At 38.3% G+C, this 20,833-nt stretch overlaps 1 protein-coding gene across 1 annotated transcript in view; it reads right to left on the minus strand.

Annotated features, from left to right (window-relative positions):
* Nucleotides 1-3,694: 3,694 nt before the first annotated feature.
* The window catches only part of LOC307128106 (potassium/sodium hyperpolarization-activated cyclic nucleotide-gated channel 2), a gene marked incomplete at its 5' end in the record, with an annotated part of 103,537 nt that continues 86,398 nt past the window's right edge, over nucleotides 3,695-20,833 (minus strand). Inside the window, 3 exons of the mRNA XM_079819704.1 lie at nucleotides 3,695-6,397; nucleotides 10,825-10,989; nucleotides 18,548-18,788. Of these exons, the coding sequence (XP_079675830.1) occupies nucleotides 5,472-6,397; nucleotides 10,825-10,989; nucleotides 18,548-18,788 (1,332 nt within the window). The 3' untranslated portion in view covers nucleotides 3,695-5,471. The remainder of the gene's footprint in view (nucleotides 6,398-10,824; nucleotides 10,990-18,547; nucleotides 18,789-20,833) is intronic.

Consider the following 20,833-nt stretch of genomic DNA (forward strand, 5'->3'; position numbering starts at 1 on the left):
TTTTTTTACAGTCATGGGTTCAACTCCTAATGAATACATGAACTGTAAGCCGCTTTGAAAAAAGTCCATTTATGTATTTAATTGTTTGACAATTACATTAAAGCCAGTTTGTGATATTTCTGTTATCTGGTCATCTCATTTAAATCATATATATATGCATGCATTTCCAGTGTAGACACGATGTTATACTGCATTTACACTGCAAAGCCTAATGCACAGATCCAAAATGTTTACATATGTGAATATTTCACCCTCATGTCGTTCCAATACTTTCATTCATCTTTGGAACACAAATGAAGATTTCTGCCTTTCCATTGCAAGTCTATTCACCCAACACTTTGATGCTTCAAAATATGTGATGTTATATGTGTATAAAAGCCTAAATTAAAGGGGTCATGAACTGAGAAATCAAAATCCTCTTGATATTTTGACATATAAGAGGTCATTGTACTATAAAAACATCCCATAAGTTTCAGAACTCAAAACTTTCTTGTTAGTCTAAAAACAGCTTAGGATATTGAAGCCAAACTGCCATAACGACAGGATGTGGAATGTGTCACTTTATTACGTAATAGTGTGGCTAAACACCGCCTCCACAGAAGAAGAACAACGCCGGCTTCTACATCACTGCCCATTTAGCCCCGCCCACTGAATCGCGCATGCCAGTGTAAATTCACAGTGGATTATTTGGTAAATTTTGCAAACAGACTTTAACGATATGGACAGTAATGCCACAACATGTACAGTAAGTAACCGTGTTAATTCTAATGCCTGATCTGGGACTAGTGATTTCTGATATGATTCATGTACAGTCAGATGTCGCTGTCTATGTGTCAGTAAATCAAACCAGTGACTAAACAGCCATATAATATCATATATAGAAAGCGATCAAAGAATGCTCCCTTTGCAATCCCTGGAGCTGTAAATCAAACAGTGCGAGTTTATCAGTGACTGAGTTCTGGACTCGTGCCAAAACTCCCGTTATAATCAACGCATCTTTTATTTACATTGTGTTTGCACTGTTAATTATGATGAACGCATTGGTTAGTGTGTAGAAATCCAGTTACAATGACGAGATCACGGCATTCAACATCTGTGATCGGCTACAATGCTCATTACTGCAACCTTTCATGATCACGATCTGAATATAATGCATTAGATTTAAATATAATGTTATAATCAACACTTTTTACTTTGAGTTAACCTTGAGAGCTGTAATAGTAAAAACATGCTAAAAGTTTTCGAGAGGGTTCCACATGTAATACTAGCTATTTCATATACAGGATGTCAGCCAATCACAGCAGTGGGCGTTTACACTGTAGTCTCACAGCAGCCAATCACAGCAGTGGGCGTTTACACTGTAGTCTCACAGCAGCCAATCACAGCAGTGGGCGTTTACACTGAAGTCTCACAGTAGACATGCCCCTTCAAACAGAGCGTTCAAATCAGAGGCTAAAATCAGGGTCGAAAAAATGCCTTTTATTTCTTAATTATGACCATTTTGATGTAAAAAATCATACTAACATTATAAGTGCACATCATGAAACATTATAAAGCAATAAAACAATGCAGTTCATGACCCCTTTAAATCTATTAATCTTATAAAGCGATCATGTCTCTTCAGAAGACTTGAATTAAACATACTTTTTGAATGGAGGGACAGAAATCTCTCTTCATTTGTGTTCTGAAGTCGAACGAAAGTCTTACGGGACATGAGGATGAACTTAGGGCGAACTATCCCTTTAATACACAAAAGGCGTTGTAGAAATCCCAGTGCACTCACTAACCTCAGCCAAGCAACAAAGTGATGATTTCAGACCACTGGACACGCAAGAGTTTCGATTTCAACCAGATGACCAAATGCATCAGATATATAATAGATCCAGAACCACATTTGAAAGCGACAAAAGCCCGATGCATAAAATACGATCTGTTCACTTTGTGTTCTTGCACAAACATGTATGCAACATGATCTGATCTGTGCATATCAGTGAGACAAAATCAGAACGGGTAAGCAGTGTAAATGCAGGCTTGCAAAAGTCAAAATGACCCAACTGACTGTTGTTTCAGGGAATCTTGTTTTGTTTTAATAGATTAAGCTGCCTGTTTCAGATCATTTAGTGCATCCCGGGAATGTGGTGATACCTGTCCTATAGAGGGCGATAATGGGACACAGTGTGCTTTGAGTTACGATAATCCACATATGGACCACCGTCAGAGAAACAAGACTTAGAAAAATAAAAGCGTTCTAGACGTATCTGATTAAAGTAATTAGGACGCGATCGCTACAAACAATCAGCAAATACACACAATTTCCATTTTGCATGAGTTGTTACTGATCTATTTACATGGCAGTTGTTAATATTCAGGTCACATCATTAATGCCGTCTGGCATACATTCAAAACCCATAATGCACCAATCTCATTTTTGTTTTTCTAAAATCCTTTTTTTTCCCCCTAGGTTACTGCCCGGGTTTGCACATAAAATAATGTACAGCGTCATATTTACAATTTCAAAGTTCAAGTGAGAAAAATCTGCAGCAGTTGACAATGAAACGAACACAGACGAACTACATTCTTGTAAAGAGACAAGTTCGTAAATCAACCCAATAGTCAGTTCGCAAGCAATCGACAAATCAACAATTCAGCCAGTGCTCACGGAGCCCACGCACAAAACGGAGCCCACGCACAAACTTTGTATTACGTTTACAGGCCATTAATATGCAGCATGTTTTAGATACTCAGTCATTTGTGCAAATCAGAATCAATGGGAGAACACGCAACGTTATAAAAATGCCACTGTTAATAGATATAGAAGTTTTTTTTTGTTTTACGATAATATTACATTATATAGATAATATTGTTTTTTAAAATGATTTAAGTAAATATTACAATTTTTTAAGGTCTACACCTGAACAACCCAACCTTTCTGACCACTGACTTTCAAAATTGTGATTTTTTATTTTATTGTGACTGTAGTTCTTCCCAGCAATACAAAAATAAATAAACAAAGAACCATAAAACATTACAAAACCCGTTTTCATCACTGAAACGAGACACTGCGCCCTTCCAAACATAAAGTGGCAAATACTGCTAAACTTTAGAAAACAAAGACAAATATTTTAGAACATATTGCGAAAGCTGCACAACCTTATCCAGTGCCTTAAAACGATGAGGTTCCTCTGAATGACGCAGATCAAATTGCTTACGCCGCGATATGAAGCTTTCATATAAAAGGCAGGGCAGGGATATTGCAGAATTATATTGCATGTACAGATCGACATGGATCACAGAAAACAGCATGATTCTTTTGGTTTGCCTGCTAATTTAAACGAGTTCTGCAAAAGACCCATTGCATTCAAGTCTCAACTCTCAGTGCAACCCCCAATGCAGTGAAGTATTGCCTTTATCGACACGCCTGACGAAACGTCGTAAAAAAAAAAGAAGCATTACACTCCCGTTCGATAAAACACAATAAGCATATGTGCACAAATACACACGCACGCACACACAGACCATGTATATGGCTTCTAAACTCGGAATCAAGGCAGTTAAATAGAGGACGTTTTCGTTTGACTTGTTTTTCTCAGTTGACACAGACACAACCAAAACTTGTGTTCACGCTCAACTTTGGTTTTCGAGTAAATACAATTTGTGTGTTTTCTATTATAACTTCTCTTTTTTTCCCTTTTTTACCTCCTTATTTACATTAAGATATAAGATCGACCAGCGGTCCATAATACTTTTTTTTTTTTCATTGATATTTTACAACAAAGTGAAAGACAGTTAATTAGATTGCTACAAGTAGAGCTTATACAGAAATAATGAAAACACGTTCACAAAGCGTCAGATTTCATCATTGTCATCTCTTGCAAGTCCCTGATTTTCTAGTCGCCCGATTGCATTGTATGAACTCTACGGAAAACACCATGTAACACACGACAGGATTTCTCCCTTTCACTCGGGACGATAAAGACAAATATATTAAGAGGCATCAGAAGCTGTACAGGGGCGGCACTAGCTACACTAGCGGGTGGAGTCGAGGCATCTGACCTTGTGAATCTATTTGTAGCGGAGACGCTAAATCTAGTAGCGGTAAAGGTGCGGTCACATTAGTGATATTTCAGTGAAATTTCATGGGCTCACACAGAACTCGCTTCCAAACCAAGCAGTTTTCTGTTGGTCAGCATGATGAATTCAAGTGGCCAACATCTGCATGTGGATTCCTATTGGAATGAGTCGATTTTAACCAGCTAAGGTCATTAAATGAGTGACGCTTCGCTCTTTCCAAAACCTTCACCCTCTCTGTTCCTCTCCGGTGGAATGAGCTGCTAGGGCCATCGCATCTTTCAACAAGCAGTTTAAGACACACCCACATCCTCGAACCAATGCACTTCTCTTCTCTAGCTTGCTTCCTAATCTAGCTGTCAAATAAACATGAACATTGACAAACAGTGTTGGGGAAAGTTACATTGAAAAGTAATGCATTACAATATTGCGTTATTGTAAAAAGTTACTTTTTAAGAAAAGTCATGCATAACATTACTTTTGCTCACCTGGGCTGGGCTTGTTTTTTGGGGGGCAAATGTAAAGTATATTTCATGTCAAAATTTAAACAAGGCGTGAAACAGTAGAGGTTAAAGGATCAGTAAGTTAATAGATATATACGTTTTTTTATACTGAATAATCAGTAGAGGTTAATAAATTGACGCGTGGACAGTAGAGGGCGCTGCTCAAACAAACCTTTCAGCTGCGCTGCCATCACACTTCACCAATAAAAACAAAACAATTTTGCTTATGGTTTAACCGAATCATCAAAGGTCAGTAGCAAGTACATTGTTCCGTAAAGTGAGATTAAATGCATTGCATTTATTTAACATATAAATTATTTGAGGATTGCGTAGTATTCTGATTTTGCATTTCACTGATTTTATTCATTTTAAGGAATACTGGATGTTTTTTTTGTGCAAGTGAGATGAGTAAATGCATGTTCACATTTAGTCTAGAACTACAACAACCATCATATTTACTCACAATTTCACTTAACATGAGGACAATAGAGCTGTCAGTCAATAAATGGGAAAACAAAGTAACTTGCGTTACTTATTTGAAAAAGTAACACAGATATTTTGTTGCAAATTTAAAAGTAATGCGTTACTTTACTAGTTACTTGAAAAAAGTAATCTGATTACATAACTCAAGTTACTTGTAATGCGTAACCCCCAACACTGTTGACAAATTGCTCTTTTGTAAGTCGCTTTGGATAAAAGCATCTGTTAAAATGCATGAATGTAAATGTAAATTTAGCTCTTGAAATTTCACAGAGCAATGGGAAATGTGACCGCACCTTAAGTCTGTCTGATCGCCCTCCCTTTGGTTCCTATGAAAAGCCATCCTACGAGCGCGGCGCCCGAGCAAAATGAACGAACTTTGACTCACAAAAAGTATTGCAAAGAGTCTCAGAGTTCTCGTCAGAGGTTGGACGAGAGCCGGGATCTGGCTGTGAAGTCCGTCTCGGGAAGGCTGACTATGGAATCTTTCTTGCGTATAGCCGAGTCCGGTCCCGTTACGCCAGGCGGAGTGCCTGTAGTGGGCGGTGTGGACGGGTAATTCCCAGCCGCGGCTGCGGCCGCCTGGTGTGGCAGTGCCATCCTCTGAGGCAATGCGCTCCGGACACCGGAAGGCCCCGGGATGGCAGGATGGGGTGGGCCGATTGATGTTGAGGAAACGCGGGTCGATGGTGGTGGGCTGGGCACGACGGGCGGGGCGCCATCTTGTGGTAGGGAGGGTTGGGAAGCCGACAGGGCTCTGTCGTCCTGGGTCAAGCAGCCCGTTTGGTGCAACGGATGGGATCCCTTGGGCCGTGTGGGACTGGGAGCATGCTGTTGGATGAGGGACAATTGAGATCCAGAGCGTGCACCCATCACGCCACTCCCGTACTGGAAAGTTCGTCCACCTGCCGCTGCTAGCGGACTTTGCACCGGCGGACTGGCCATAGCGACGGCGGCGAACGCGCCAAGCGGTGGCAGAGACTGCTGAGGAGAAACCGAAACCGGGCTGGCAAGGCTTTGCACCACCTGGAACCGTCGGACCATCCTGGGCGACTGCAAGGTGCTCGGACCCACCATAGGGCCACCGAACTGCGGACAGAAGCTCATCGCTACAGCTTGCTGTAGAGTAGCGATGGCAGAGCTGCCCTGCGATTGGCCAGGAGCAAACATCCCGCCAGGGATGGAGGGCGTCATGGACATGGCACGCGGGCGCTGGTGATCGATCAGCTTCACCATCTCTCGGTCGTACTTCACAATCTCTTGAATCATCTCGTTGTCACGGTTGTTAAGGATTCCGGAGTTTAAGTCGTGCTGCACTTTGTTCATTAGGATGGAATTCTTTTTTCCTGTAATGAGAGATGACATTTTGTATTATTGTATTGTATTTTGAAAATCATATATTGTTCAGCTACATGTAATTGTTTTGATAGTATGATAGATTTGAATGTCAGTATTGCTATAGAAGGGTACATTTGGAGTCATTATTTTTTCCAGCTTTTTACAAATGGTTATATTTTTTATTATTTTAACAACTTGTTACTGGATCACACAATGTTACAGGCCATTACAATATAATCTATAAAATTTCTTGCTGTCCGAACTAGTATATTTATTTCCATCATTATGTAATCAAGTTTTTATTTTACTTTTCTTTTGGTAATATTGAATTTATTTTATTTATAAAAGTCCTAAATAGTAATTTTCCTAATTCTACAACATTAAATTGTTTAAAAATAACTTTTATCTTACAAAAATGTGTCTATAACTCTTGCGTCAATTCTGTTACCGTACCATAATTTGCCTTTAAATTGGTGCAATTATCTCCCAAACTAAGTAAAATACAGGAAATGATGTCACTTCCCCTCACTGATAAGATCTGAAGCACTGAAAGGTGTGTGTGCTCTCTTTGAGAAAACATTTGAATCTAAAAAGTTATCTAAAGAATCTAAAGAGTTATTTTTTTAAAACGTCAAAATTGTTACCACAATATCAAAAGTAAAACAGAATTTATCACTGATCACACAGTGATTTGTTTAAGATTTCATTAGGGCCATGTGCTCTTAGCATTTATGCTTGCAAGTGGAGTTTATTGGCTAAAATGTTTAAAATTGTCAATCCTGTTCCCGTCAAACTCTGTTACCAGTGTAATTTCTACACATTGCCTAATTTGTCTGTAACAGAGTTGACAAATAATACTATAAAGACATTACTTTTTCATAAAAAAAAAAAAATAAATAAAAAAAAGGAAGTAACTTGTGTTTGGCAAGCACTGAATTATTAAAATTGAATATGTTTTCAAAAAGATACTGTAAAAGTTTTCCTTTACTTTTTGAAATGCAAAATGTATCTCCAATTATAGAATCACTCAGAAATTTAGCAAATTACTGTCTTATTCAATTTTGTATTATGTTACATTTTGTAACAAAAAGTAGGTAAAGATGCAAATTGGCCTGTAGGTACAGAGATTTGGCTGTGTTTGGAGTTTAGTGAGACTAAGTGAGAAATGAATCCATGTGATTTGAAAGATGTGGTCACTGAATGCATTTTGTGCCAGAGAAATGATAAATGCTTCACAATTTAGGCCACAGAGACTGATGTTGTGCTCAATGTGGGAAGAGTTTTGAAAAAGTGACCTAGGTATTGAGAAATGTGTCCTAGCGATTGTAAAAAAAAAAAATGTTTACTTTATTACTTTAAATGTACTAAACTGCAACTTCACCATTACAAATGTGTTATTAAAAAATATTTAAATGCATGACATTCAATAGACATGACGTTAAAATGTTTAAGTTTCCCATATAAGCTTGGCAGTGTTTCAAAAGACAATAGAAGAAATTAAGTCCTAATTAAATGGGTTAGTTCAACTCAATGCATTTAATATACATTTAAATTATAATATATTTAGGTTTAATTGTAAATAGCATGCAATTAAGGGCCAGATTTACTAACAGCTTGCACCAGCACAAACCTCTTTTGGCGTTAAAAAACTGCCTTCAGGATTTACTAAAGACGCGCAGTGAGAAATTATCTCTGAAAACGCGAGGACAAGGTTATTTTTGTGGCTGAAATTATTGCATATGCATTTGTAGGAGTTTCCCTTTCAGACGCAAAATGTATGAGGAGAGTATTTAAATGAATCATGTGAGGAGATTTACTTAGGTTTGTGCTCATCAGTTTACTGGTGTTTGCGCCATTATTTACAGCACGAAAAAAAGCACGTCTTAAACCAGATTGTGTCAGAAAAACATATTCAATTCACACTTAATAAAGCATTTTATTTAATGGGGCCTTTCATAACACCCAAGGCCACCTCACAAGCAAAAATACAGGTCACTACACAAGACAAAACACACAACGAACACTCCGCATATACAGATAAAGTGCAGTAAAGACTCCATAGGCGGGGGGAAGCATAACTAAAAGATCTGGCACCCATGGTAGTTAGTCAAATCCGAGGTACCACAAGAGAACTTGAAGATGAGGTTCTGAGAGCATGTGAAGAAGTGTAATCATGAAGTTGAGTAAGGTATTGGGGTGGAAGATTATGAAGTGCCTTGTAAGTAAGTAAGTAGCAGGATCTTGAATTCAACTCGATACTTTACTAGAAGCCTGAGAAATGTGCTCAGTAGAAGGTGATCTAGAAAGAACACGCGCTGCAGAATTCTGAACCAACAGAAGCTTATGTAGCAATTTAGAGGGAACACCTGTGAGAAGAGCATTACAGTAGTCTATACGTGAAATGACTAATGCATGAATAAGAACTGCGGTATTATTGGTTGCGAGAAAGGGACGGAGACGGTTAATATTACGCAAGAGGAAACATGCAGTCCGTGTGAGTTTTAAAGGATTAGTTCACTTCAAAATTAATATTTCCTGATAATCTACTCACCCCCATGCCATCCAAAATATTCATGTCTTTCTTTTTTCAGTGTAAAATAAATTACGTTTTTTGAGGATTTTTCTCCATTAAACGGACTTCAATGGCAACCAAAATGTTGAAGGTCCAAATCAATGCAGTTTCAAAGGAAGGGCTTTAGAGGCTCTGCGCGATCCCAGATGAGGAATAGGGTCTGATCTAGACAAACCATTGGTTATTTTCTAAAAACATTTAAAATGTATATACTTTTAAACCTAAATTGCTCATCTTACGCTGTGACACACCACGGAATGCGTAATGACGTCTGAAAGGTCACACTAGACGTAGGAGGACGTACCGCCCCCGTGTTTACAAAGCGCTTGTGCGAAGACTAATACAAACGTCCTTTAACAAAAAAAGGTAAAACAACGATGTCGGAATGATTTTGAAGTTGGAGATGGAGTGTTTTTTGTAATGGCCGTTTGTTTTAGTCTTCGCACATTCTCTTGAGGCGTTACTTCCGCTTACGTCTAGCGCGACCTTTCAGACGTGATTGCGCAATCCGTGGCGCTGAGAAGTAGCCTGGATGCCAGCCGAACTTAGCCCTGCCCACAACATATGAGCTCGGGCAGTTCGGTCTGGACTTGATCCGTAGAGGAGTAATTATGCCTGAACAGAAACTGTTCGGACCAATGAAATTGTGAGGGCGGGCTTTAGACGATGACGGACAGATGATCAACAGTAACGTAATCATCCACGTCATCAAAGGCGCTTGGGTTAAATTTGTTCTAATCCTAAACGGAGAACTTGTTCGTCTATGTATTCACCTTTACTATTTCTCTCAGAAATGATGATTGTGTTGGTAAGTACAACACCGGCAAAGATCGTTTACACTCATCTTTTTCTTCTAACGTTACTTATTCCAGCGTGCGTGCAGACAGGGTTGCCAAGTTTTTACAACAAAACCCGCCCAATTGCTACTCAAAACTAGCCAAAAACAAGCCCAATAGCTTTACGGGGGGGTTCTCCGGAAAATAAATGGCATTTGGGGAGTGAAATATATGTTATTTTGGCAGGGCTGCCTGCTAAAATTCGCATTCCTGGGTCTGTATATCACATAATTGTGTTCGCTTCAATCCGCGGACATGGAAAACAACCCGCGGACTTGGCAACACAGTGCAGTTGAGTTCTGTTGACATTTGACAACCAACGTTATGCGTCGCTCCATTGCTCGGATTGGTTGTAGGTCTATCCAATTGAGGTCTTTCCTGGTTCGGTTGAAACACACCCCATAATCACAGCCCAACGGAGCAGAATCAGACTCGAATTCAGACTAGAACTGAGTATGACGACGTCAGGCTAGCTGAGCAGCGCAAGATGAGCAATTTAGGCAATTTAGGTTCTTGAAAATGACCGATGGTTTGGCTAGATCAGACCCTATTACTTGTCTGAGATCGTGCAGAGCCTCTGAAGCCCTTCCTTTGAAACTGCATTAATTTGGACCTTCAACATTTCGGTTGCCATTGAAGTCCATTATATGGAGAAAAATCCTGGAATGTTTTCCTCAAAAAACGTAATTTCTTTTCGACTGAAGAAAGACATGGATGAGATGGGGGTGAGTAAATTATCAGAAAATTTTCATTTGAAAGTAAACTAATCCTTTAAATATACTCTTTTTCAAACCCTCAAACATTTACATTAGAAGTCAATGAGACAAGTGCATTACTGCTAACAGGTTTTCAGTTCTTTTTTTTACAAGCCCTCCATTATTGACAAGTCAATATTTAGTCCTAATCGACACAGATGCTGCCCATAAAGCTTAAGCTGCATTAAACCCTGAATAATCCTTTAAGGCATTAAAATGTTCACATGATTGTTCTTTGTGAAACTTCAGAAGGTGGTTTTGGTTTCGCTTACCCAAGCGGTCCAGTCGGTCGATGGCCACGGTCTCAAAGGCCCTCCTCATCATGGGATACTCCTCCAATACCTCATTAAAGTTGTCCACGGAGAGAGAATACAGGCGACAGTAGGTCTCCGCTCGCACGCTCGCCGTACGACGCCCGCGCGTCAGCAGGCAGATCTCTGACAGAGAGGAACACGGTCAAACTCACACACATTGCAGACTGAAGGACATGAGCATCAGAATAATTGAAAAAAATAAATAAACATCTTGATAGTGCCGTTCATCAGGGGAAAGGAAATCTGTGACCTTTTCAAGATGGCAAGTGTTTTTAAATAGCTCGAAAACCGAAACCCTGAAGAGTCCTTCATTGAACAGGGAATGAATTTAAACATATGCCTGCAGAAAGTAATTAAACTTTATCAGACTTCATTCAAAAGTATTTGATTTGAATGCTTATTACCAAATGTGAATATATCCTTGCTTTATTGAGCTCGCTCGCCTGTCTTATAAATCAAGTGTGTAATTATTTCAATGCGAAAAAAAATCCCATATCCAATTTTAAAGGGAAATTCTGTCATAATTTACTAAATCGTTATGTCACTGCAAACCTGTTTGACTTCCGGTGGACAATTATGGTTCAAAAAACATGACCTCCAATGACTTTCATAGTAAAAAAAAATTATAAATAAATGTCCCACAGATGTAAATGTCACACATCGAGCTCCAATTATCATATTTTTACTGTTTCATGGTGAATGTTCAAGGTTATTGTGAGCCTATATTTAGAAGATCACACACACACACACACACACTTACACACACGCACGTTCTCTGGGATTAAATTTAGCTTGTGCGATATTGGAACACAACTAGTTTCTTAGGATGGGAGAGAAATAACCAATAAGCCTCAAAAGATAATAAACATCACTCATCGTACATGTTGTGCGTCATTCTGTGTATTAAATCCTGACCCATCCATCAGGACCCTCTCTGTGTGTTCGGTCCATTTCCCTGTCTTCTCTCCCAATCAATCCAGAAAATCCAATACACAACCTTGGAAGCCTTGGCTCACTTTAGAGAATTTTTTTCATTCCAGCGGCGTTCATCCAGAGCCCGGGTCATTCATCAAACCAAAAGGCAGTAAATTAAAGCTACAATCACAGGTACATACATAAAGGTGAACAAACACACACGTGCCGGCGCCGGTGCAGACACAAACACTCTTGTGGACACAAAACCCCATTTGCATCTAATTTGTTCCTTCATTTGATTATACACCTTTATACAACAGTTCTTTCTGGTTCTCGAATCTGATTGGCTGAGAGCTGTGCGATATATTTTTCTAGCACTCTAACAATAGTTATTTAGACCTCAAATATGTGACTCATATATAAACATAGCGCCTGTTTTACAATTCATTTAAAAGCTTTCACAGATGTGAGCTCCAGGCCATCAGTCCATCAGGCCATCAGGCCAACAATCGCTTCATTTCGGACAGTCCTTCGGGAATTTGCAGCTGTATGTAGATAGTGGTTAAACATGAGATATAATTCATTTGGGGCAATCTTTGGTCTTATTCATCTATTACTTGTTCCAGAGCGAACCGATTTGGGTTAAAGGGATAGTTCACCCAAAAATGAAAATGTTATGTTTATCTGCCTTTTTCGAAACGATCGGTTTGTGCGAGAAACCGAACATTATTTATATAATTTTTTACCTCAAATACCCCACTATGTCTAACAGCCTTGAGCACGCGATCACTTCCGGCAAGTGAGGTCAATGTACACGATATGGCGCAGAGATACGCGCAAGATATCACTTCCACCGCTTGCATAAACCACACCAGATCGTGTACAGACCTCACTTACCGGAAGTGATCGCACGCTCAAGGCTGTTGGACATAGTGGGGTATTTGAGGTAAAAAATTATATAAATACGGTTCAGTTTCATCAACGTCACAAGCCACCGGGTTTAATTTGGATTTGTCTGTGCATGTTTTTTTACTCTCATAGATCTTTGTTACTATTCACATGCATTATACGACTGACAGACTGCAACGGTTGGAGTTCAAAATCTTCATTTGTGTTCTCCTGAAGAAACAAAGTCACCTATATCTTGGATGCCCTGGGGGTAAGCAGATAAACATCACATTTTCATTTTTGGGTGAACTATCCCTTTACTTTTATAATGGCTTTTGTTGTTAATTTAAATATTATTGTTCAATAAATATTATTTTAAATAAATAATATGCCGTATTTGGTATTGAGAAAGGGTCTGTTAGTGATTGTAATTTTGACTTCAGTGACAGTTACATTATTACACCACTATATGGCAGCAAAGACTTCTTTTATGAGTTGAAGTTGCTTTAGCGCTGTCTTTGGAAATATTTTAATAGGACAAAGATATTGCTTTCCTCAGCGGACATTCAAACTGATTTTATATTTTGGATATAATATTATGATCTGAAGAATGAATGCTATATCAGATGCAGGTAAGACACTCGTTTAGTGGATCTCTCTCTCAAAAGTATGTTCTATATCAGGGGTCTCCAAACTTGGTCCTGGAGGGCCACTGTCCTGCAGAGTTTAGCTCCAACCCCAAATAAACACACCTGAACCAGGTAACGTTGATCAGTGTCTTACAAGCATAGACAGGGCTCGACATTAACACTTGTCCGCTTGTCCGGGACAAGTGGATTTTTTGAAGGGGCAAGTGAAAGAGAATTTTACTTGCCCGACGGACAAGTAGCCTGATAAAACGTCATTAACAAAAATAACTAGGGAATCACCAAAATGCAAGAATGATTCTGCATTTATTAGTGTAAGTGGCGATCGATAGTGGATAATGTATAATGAACTGACGGTAACTAACGCACTGTTTACGCTCGCGCATATGTGCACCGCTCACACAGAGAAACTCAGTTAACACACTGCCGTAAAAATGTGGAGTTTATTTATATTTATAACATGATACAGTTGCAATGTCACATTATCAAGTGCTGTTTTCCCGAATAACATCACGACTGAAAAGGACACTGATTTCAAATGACAGCTCCATAAACAATTATTAACATTACGTCACTTACATTTTGATGCAATATTGAGTGTTTTTGTTCTATTTCAGCAGCGAAAATAGTTCCAAAAGATCACAGCAGAACGCGTGTCACAGCAACAACGTGTTAGTGAATGATTCAGCGTTTTGAATGTATCGATAGAATCATAGATTCAATGAACTATTCGTAAACGACCGCCTCATTCTTGATGAATCAGCGTTTGAACGAATCGACTCAATGACTCACTCATTCAGACGGTCTGAGTTTCATCTGAGGTTTAGTTTCATCTTTCCAACATTTCTTATTTGTATATTCAAAAAATATTTAAAACAATCTCATAACATTATTTAATGCAGTTGTAATTTTTCAGTGTAAATTATTTAATTTGACGTCTCGTCTTCTAATTTAATTTATTGATCCAATTTAAGAATATAAAAGGAAATCTGAATCATAGCCTATATTTAATAAGATTAGGGGAAAATGCCCTTTATAAAAGGTAAAAATATCACAAATATGCATATGTCAAAGCTGATTGAACACTGGTGAGAAAATTGCTTCAGAATACATTTTATTTACAACACACACACAAAAAAATATTTTTTTTTCCGGACAAGCTCTGACAAGTGGATGACAGATTTACTTGTCCGAAGCACAAGCATGTGAACATGCTTAATGTCGAGCCCTGACAGATATACATAATAAAGGCTAGATGTCTTACGACGGAGTCTCTAACGTCATCACCGGCGGCCATCTTGTCACAGGCAAGCTTTCTGGCGGGCTCTGTGGTAACTGATGTAAGGCGAGTGATCTGCACGAACACAAATACTCTTATCTCGCTGAAATCTTGACGGATTTACAAATAGTTCGGTTTCTTACAAACGTTATTAACATGGCTATGATTCTGGATGCTTGAACAAATTATGAATAATTATTCATAAGTATGCAGTGTCATAACTACATCTCTAACGTTTATAACAAACCAAACGGTTTGAAAATTGAGCAAGTTATGGTTATTTAAAAAGTACATGCACCATTAAAACACAATGTTACAAGTGAGCGAGCTGTGACAAGATGGCCGCCAGGTGCGGACGTCGACCTCCATTGGCCAGCAGCGCGAACGAGACATCTAGCCTTTATTATGGATATCTATGCTTACAAGGCGCTAGTTAGACACTGATTAGCTGGTTCAGGTGTTTTTAATTGGGGTTGGAGCTAAACTCTGCAGGACAGTGGCCATCCAGGACCGTTTGGAGACCCCTGTTCTATATAGAATGAATTAATGTAGTATGAATGTAATCCGGACGTACTACATCCGCCATGTTGTTGTTATCATGTGACCTAGCAGCGTCAGTTGCATCCCTTCACCTCCATTCATAAATCGTCTCCTGTGGCCTAATGGGATAGTAAAGTGTATGCACACTTCAGAATCTCACCAGAAGTAGTAGGCCATCCGGGTACTTTCCGCCTACTGTTTTTCAAATACTATGAATTCAGACATACTGCTCTGTTGGCATACTGTTTTTCGCATACTATAGGCTATAGTAGAGAAGTATTCAATTTCGGCTGCAGTGTTGACTGTCAAACTGTCAACTTGAGATCTGAATCCATGGTGGAAGGAAGTAGTTCTGCACAAAAGAGGCTCCATTGTTGTTTCTTATCTCACTTGTGCCATTCGAACTGTTGTATAAACGCATTATCACACTCATAGCCGTGCGATATGGCTGTATATCAGTGATTACCTGCGGCCGAATCACAGCCGTGCTGATATACAGCCATTCCACACGGCTACTTGAGTAATATTGCTCATTTAAAATCCACTCACACATACACAAAAGCCACTAGGGCTGGACGGTACACACAATTAACCAGTAGAAATTCATCAACCAGTTGAGATCATCTCTATCGCGGTTGCGCTCATGTGACGTTGCTGTGCTGCGTGTGTCACGAAAGCTTATTGTTTGCATGCATGAGATCTCCATTAAGTCTGAGCTATGAAAAGAGCAATACGGTTTTCCTCCGGGTAAAACTGAGACTGATCCTATACACAATGCCCACGGCCTCTCTCTTTTCTTTCTTTATCTCGGGCTACACAAGACATCGGTTTGTCTTTGACCTTTCCAAGGTCACGCGCCGAGAGCCTCTTCCAAACCCTCCTGCCCTCTGCAGCTAAAAACGGCTGACTCATCCGGATTTAAGGCTGCAGAAGGATCGTGTTCCTCTCCTCAGCAGAGCACATCACATCCCAACACACACACTTCTAAGGGTCTGGAGTGCTCCGCCAGCTCAGAACCATGACAATTCAATTGACTTCTGCCGCAGTTCTGTTTTTACAGAGGATTCAGAGGCTCTTGGAACTTCAACAGGACCTATTATGCTTTTTTACATGTTCAGCTTTCTATAATCTTGCTGTCTGGGCATAAAAAAGTCTGCAAAGTAACAAAACACAAATAGCCCTATTTTACCGATCTGAGCATATGGTCTGAAGCGCATGGCGCAGGTGCACTCCGAATCCACTTTTGCTAGTTTAATGACAGAAAAAACAGTCGGTGCGTCCGGCGCATGGTTCAAAAGGATTGTACCTAGTCTCTTAAAGGGTTAGTTCACCCAAAAATGAAAATTATGTCATTTATTACTCACCCTCATGTCGTTCGACACCCGTAAGACCTCCGTTCATATTCGGAACACAAATGAAGATATTTTTGTTGAAAGCTGATGGCTGAGAAAGGCTTCAGATAGGCCTCCATTGGCATTCAGTACACTTACACTCACAAGACCCATAAAAGGCACTTAAAACGTCGTTACAAAGTCCATCTCACCACAGTGACTCTACAATAATTTTACGATGCGACGACAATAGTTTTTGTGCGCAAAAAAAAATCAAAATAACACCTTTATCCAACTTGTTCTTGTCTTCCGTGTGTGCCTCCACGACGCTTGCGCGAGAATATGATGCAGATCCGGCGTTCGGACACATGAGCCAGAAGCGATTTGTTTACAAGCAGAGGAAGACGCGCGTGTCTAAGCTGTTGAATTCTACATTGATCGTGCTTTAGGTCTCGGCGTAGTGCTCAAAATGGGGCTAAAGTGTGCATTTCATGGATTCCCGAACGCTGGCGCTACGTCATATTCTCGTGCATGCGTCGTGGAGGCACACATGGAAGACAAGAACAAGTTGGATAAAGGTGTTATTTTGATTTTTTTTTTTGCACACAAAAACTATTGTCGTTGCGTCGTAAAATTATTGTAGAGCCACTGTGGTGAGATGGACTTTGTAACGACATTTTAAGTGCCTTTTATGGGTCTTGGGAGTGTAAATGTACTGAATGCCAATGGAGGCCTATCTGAAGCCTTTCTCAGCCATCAGCTTTCAACTAAAATATCTTCATTTGTGTTCCGAAGATGAACGGAGGTCTTACGGGTGTCGAACGACATGAGGGTGAGTAATTAATGACAGAATTTTCATTTTTGGGTGAACTAACCCTTTAATGAGTCATGGGTGTGTTTTGGGCATAACGTGCAATAAACCAATCAGTCTCATCTCCCATTTCCTTTAAAAACCTGTTGCGCACCATGGCAGATTCATATTTTCACGGCAGAATTTGCGAGCAGAAAGACTGAACGCTTCTCCAGAGAGGAATCCTTTTATTTTTAATATTTGTCATGTGCTGTGCATCCCTGTGTGTGTGTGTGTGTGTGTGTGTGTGTGTGTGTGTGTGTGTGTGTGTGTGTGTGTGTGTGTGTGTGTGTGTGTGTGTGTGCCCTTTAAATAACACAAAAAATACTGCACTACTGACTTTAGACCAGGTTTGTGTTGGTCAATGGAGCAGTCGTTTTCAGTTCCTCAAAATAGCAACACACCAACAATGCGCCTGAACAGATGGGCGTGAGTGCATTTGCTATTTAAACAACCTGGAGCTGGACATGAAAATAATAACTATGCAACAAAAAAAACTAGCAAAAAAAATACCATGCCGTTGGAAAATGTGACTTTACCGAGCTCAACGGCTCTGGATGAGCTGTGATATAAACCAAACGCTATTGGACATTTAAAAAAAAGGGAGGAGCTGTTCGATATGCCCCGCCCTGTCTTCCAGTTTCAGTGGCAATTACGTCAACACATTGAATAATGCTGAGCGTTTCAAGGCACTTCAGTAGGGCTTTAAAGCACATAAATGCACACGTCTCATAGGTTGGTTCTGTAGTGGTTTCAAAACATTGCTTTGTTTATTTGAGCAGATTTAGGGGCGGAGCTTCCTGTTTGTCTGACCAATAGCAGGTGGGGATGTGATTGAAAAAAAGAAATACTGTTGTAAATTATTATTTTGCAATTCCATCTGGTAGTGCAGAAATAACACACGTCATCAACAAACATTTCTTTTTTTTAAAACTATTCTAGATTTTGAGAAATGGTTGCAGATGGAAGAAGTGTCTGGAGAATAACAAGTGCTTAAATTACAGTGACATCTAAATATTAATGTCGGGTCAGAGCAGAACATTTTAATTGCCTTTACAGTTCAATTAATTCACCATCATATAATTATGATATTTAAAGAACTAAAACGGAAGAGGTCACGCCATATCTGGCTTAAATTATTTCAAATGTTACAGGGTTCAATAAGGATTTGAGCGGTTTAATGAAGTAAAGTGATGGTTTAATTCCCATCGGAATATGAGTGGGATTGTACCTCCGAAGTAGGAGCCGTCAGAAAGTTTGAGCCCAACAGTTCCTTTGGTTATCACGTTCACGACGCCGTGTTGAATGAAGTACATCTTCTTGCCGATGGTTCCCTCGCGGATGATGTAATCGGCCGGTTGGAAGACCTCGAAACGGAGCTTCGTCAGCATGGCTGTCACAAAGTTGGGTTCTGCGTTGGCGAACAGGGGCATAGAGGCCACCAGCTTACGGCAGTTGAAGTTCACGATTTCCTGACAGCAGATGGAAAGACCGCAGGGTGAGAGAAATACATAAACACACGTCTCACATACACAGCATTTACATCAAACATAAGAGGGAACAGCCTAGTATTTGTTGGACCGAATTTAATTTATGCAAAAATAAGAAAATACAATTTAAAGTTATTATATTTACATATAATATAATAAAATAATATTTTTCAGAATACTTGAAACATTAATTTGTAGGGTAATGAGTGTGTGTGTGTGTATATATATATATATATATATATATACACACATATATATATACACACATATATATATCGCATCCAAAATAAAAGTTTGTGTTTACATAATATATGTGTGTGTACTCTGTTAATTATTATTTATATATAAATACACACACAAGCATGTATATATTTAAGAAAAAATATTATTTTTATATATAAAACATTTATATTTATATATATTATAGATTATATAAATGTATATACATGCAAATATTTCTTAAATATATACATGAATGTGTGTGTATTTATATATAAATAATAATTAACGGAGTACACACACATATATTATGTAAACACAAACTTTTATTTTGGCTGCGATTAATCTTTTGTCAGCCCTAATATAAATATATTTCACATTATATTACATTATCTTACAAATTCTCATTACTGTATTACTTTTTGACATTTTAAATTTGTCAAAAATTTAAATTTTTTAAGTATACTGAAAAATGTAGATGTTTTTTTTTCTGATATTAGCTTAAATTAAATCCAGTAAAACAAATACTAGGTAATAATATACTATATATAAATTTTCTGAATGCATATATATATATATATATATATATATATATATTAATATGCATTGAGACACACACACACACACACACACACGTATATGTGTGTGTATATATATATATATATATATATATATATATATTAATATGCATTGAGACACACACACACACACACACACACACACACACGTATATGTGTGTGTGTGTGTGTATATATATATTTATATATATATATATATTAGGGCTGTCAAAAGATTAATCGTGATTAATCGCATCCAAAATAAAAGTTTGTGTTTACATAATATATGTGTGTGTACTCTGTTAATTATTATTTATATATAAATACACACACATTCATGTATATATTTAAGAAATATTTGCATGTATATACGGTATATACATTTATATAATCTATAATATATATAAATGTTTTATATATAAAAATAATATTTTTTTCTTAAATATATACATGCTTGTGTGTGTATTTATATATAAATAATAATTAACAGAGTACACACACATATATTATGTAAACACAAACTTTTATTTTGGATGCAATTAATCGCGATTAATCTTTTGACAGCCCTAATTTATATATATATATCAGTGTTAACTTAGTTGACGAATAATTTTCGTCATAATTTTCGTCAACAACCTTTTTTCACTGACGAAAACGAGACGATAACTAAAAAATCAACTGTCATTTTAGTCCACAAATAAAAACGAGACAAAAATGTTAGGGAGGGACGATTAGGGAAGAGATCCAGTCAGAACTGATGTCCTGTGTAACAGATGCGCACATTTTATTTGAACTGATCTAACCGCTGGAAAACACGGCTCACGCATCCCCAATCCAGCGCTCCAGAGCGGCTCACAATCAATCAATAACACACATTTATGCCAGACAATTGTTTATGAACTAATGCTGATGAATAATGACAATGTTTACTTTACAATGTTTATATAGTAATATGTTTTAGACGTTTGTAATAATGCATATTTTATCTCCTGAACTTGAATGAGCTCCTGCAACTGCAATAGTAAGGAGCAAACATTTCAAAATAAGAGTCCCGGTGTATTTCGAACTTGTTTATAATTAAAAGTCGTATATAATTATATATTCGTTTTTCGTTACACAATAAACTTTATTTAATTTAATTCCCATTTAAAGGGGTGGTAAATCACGATTTCATTATTCTAACTTTAGCTAGCGTGTAATGTTGCTGCTTGAGCATAAACAACATCTGCAAAGTTACAACGTTCAAAGTTT

This window comes from Gobio gobio (genome assembly GCF_949357685.1).
Source record: "Gobio gobio genome assembly, chromosome: 6".
Lineage (NCBI taxonomy): Eukaryota > Metazoa > Chordata > Actinopteri > Cypriniformes > Gobionidae > Gobio > Gobio gobio.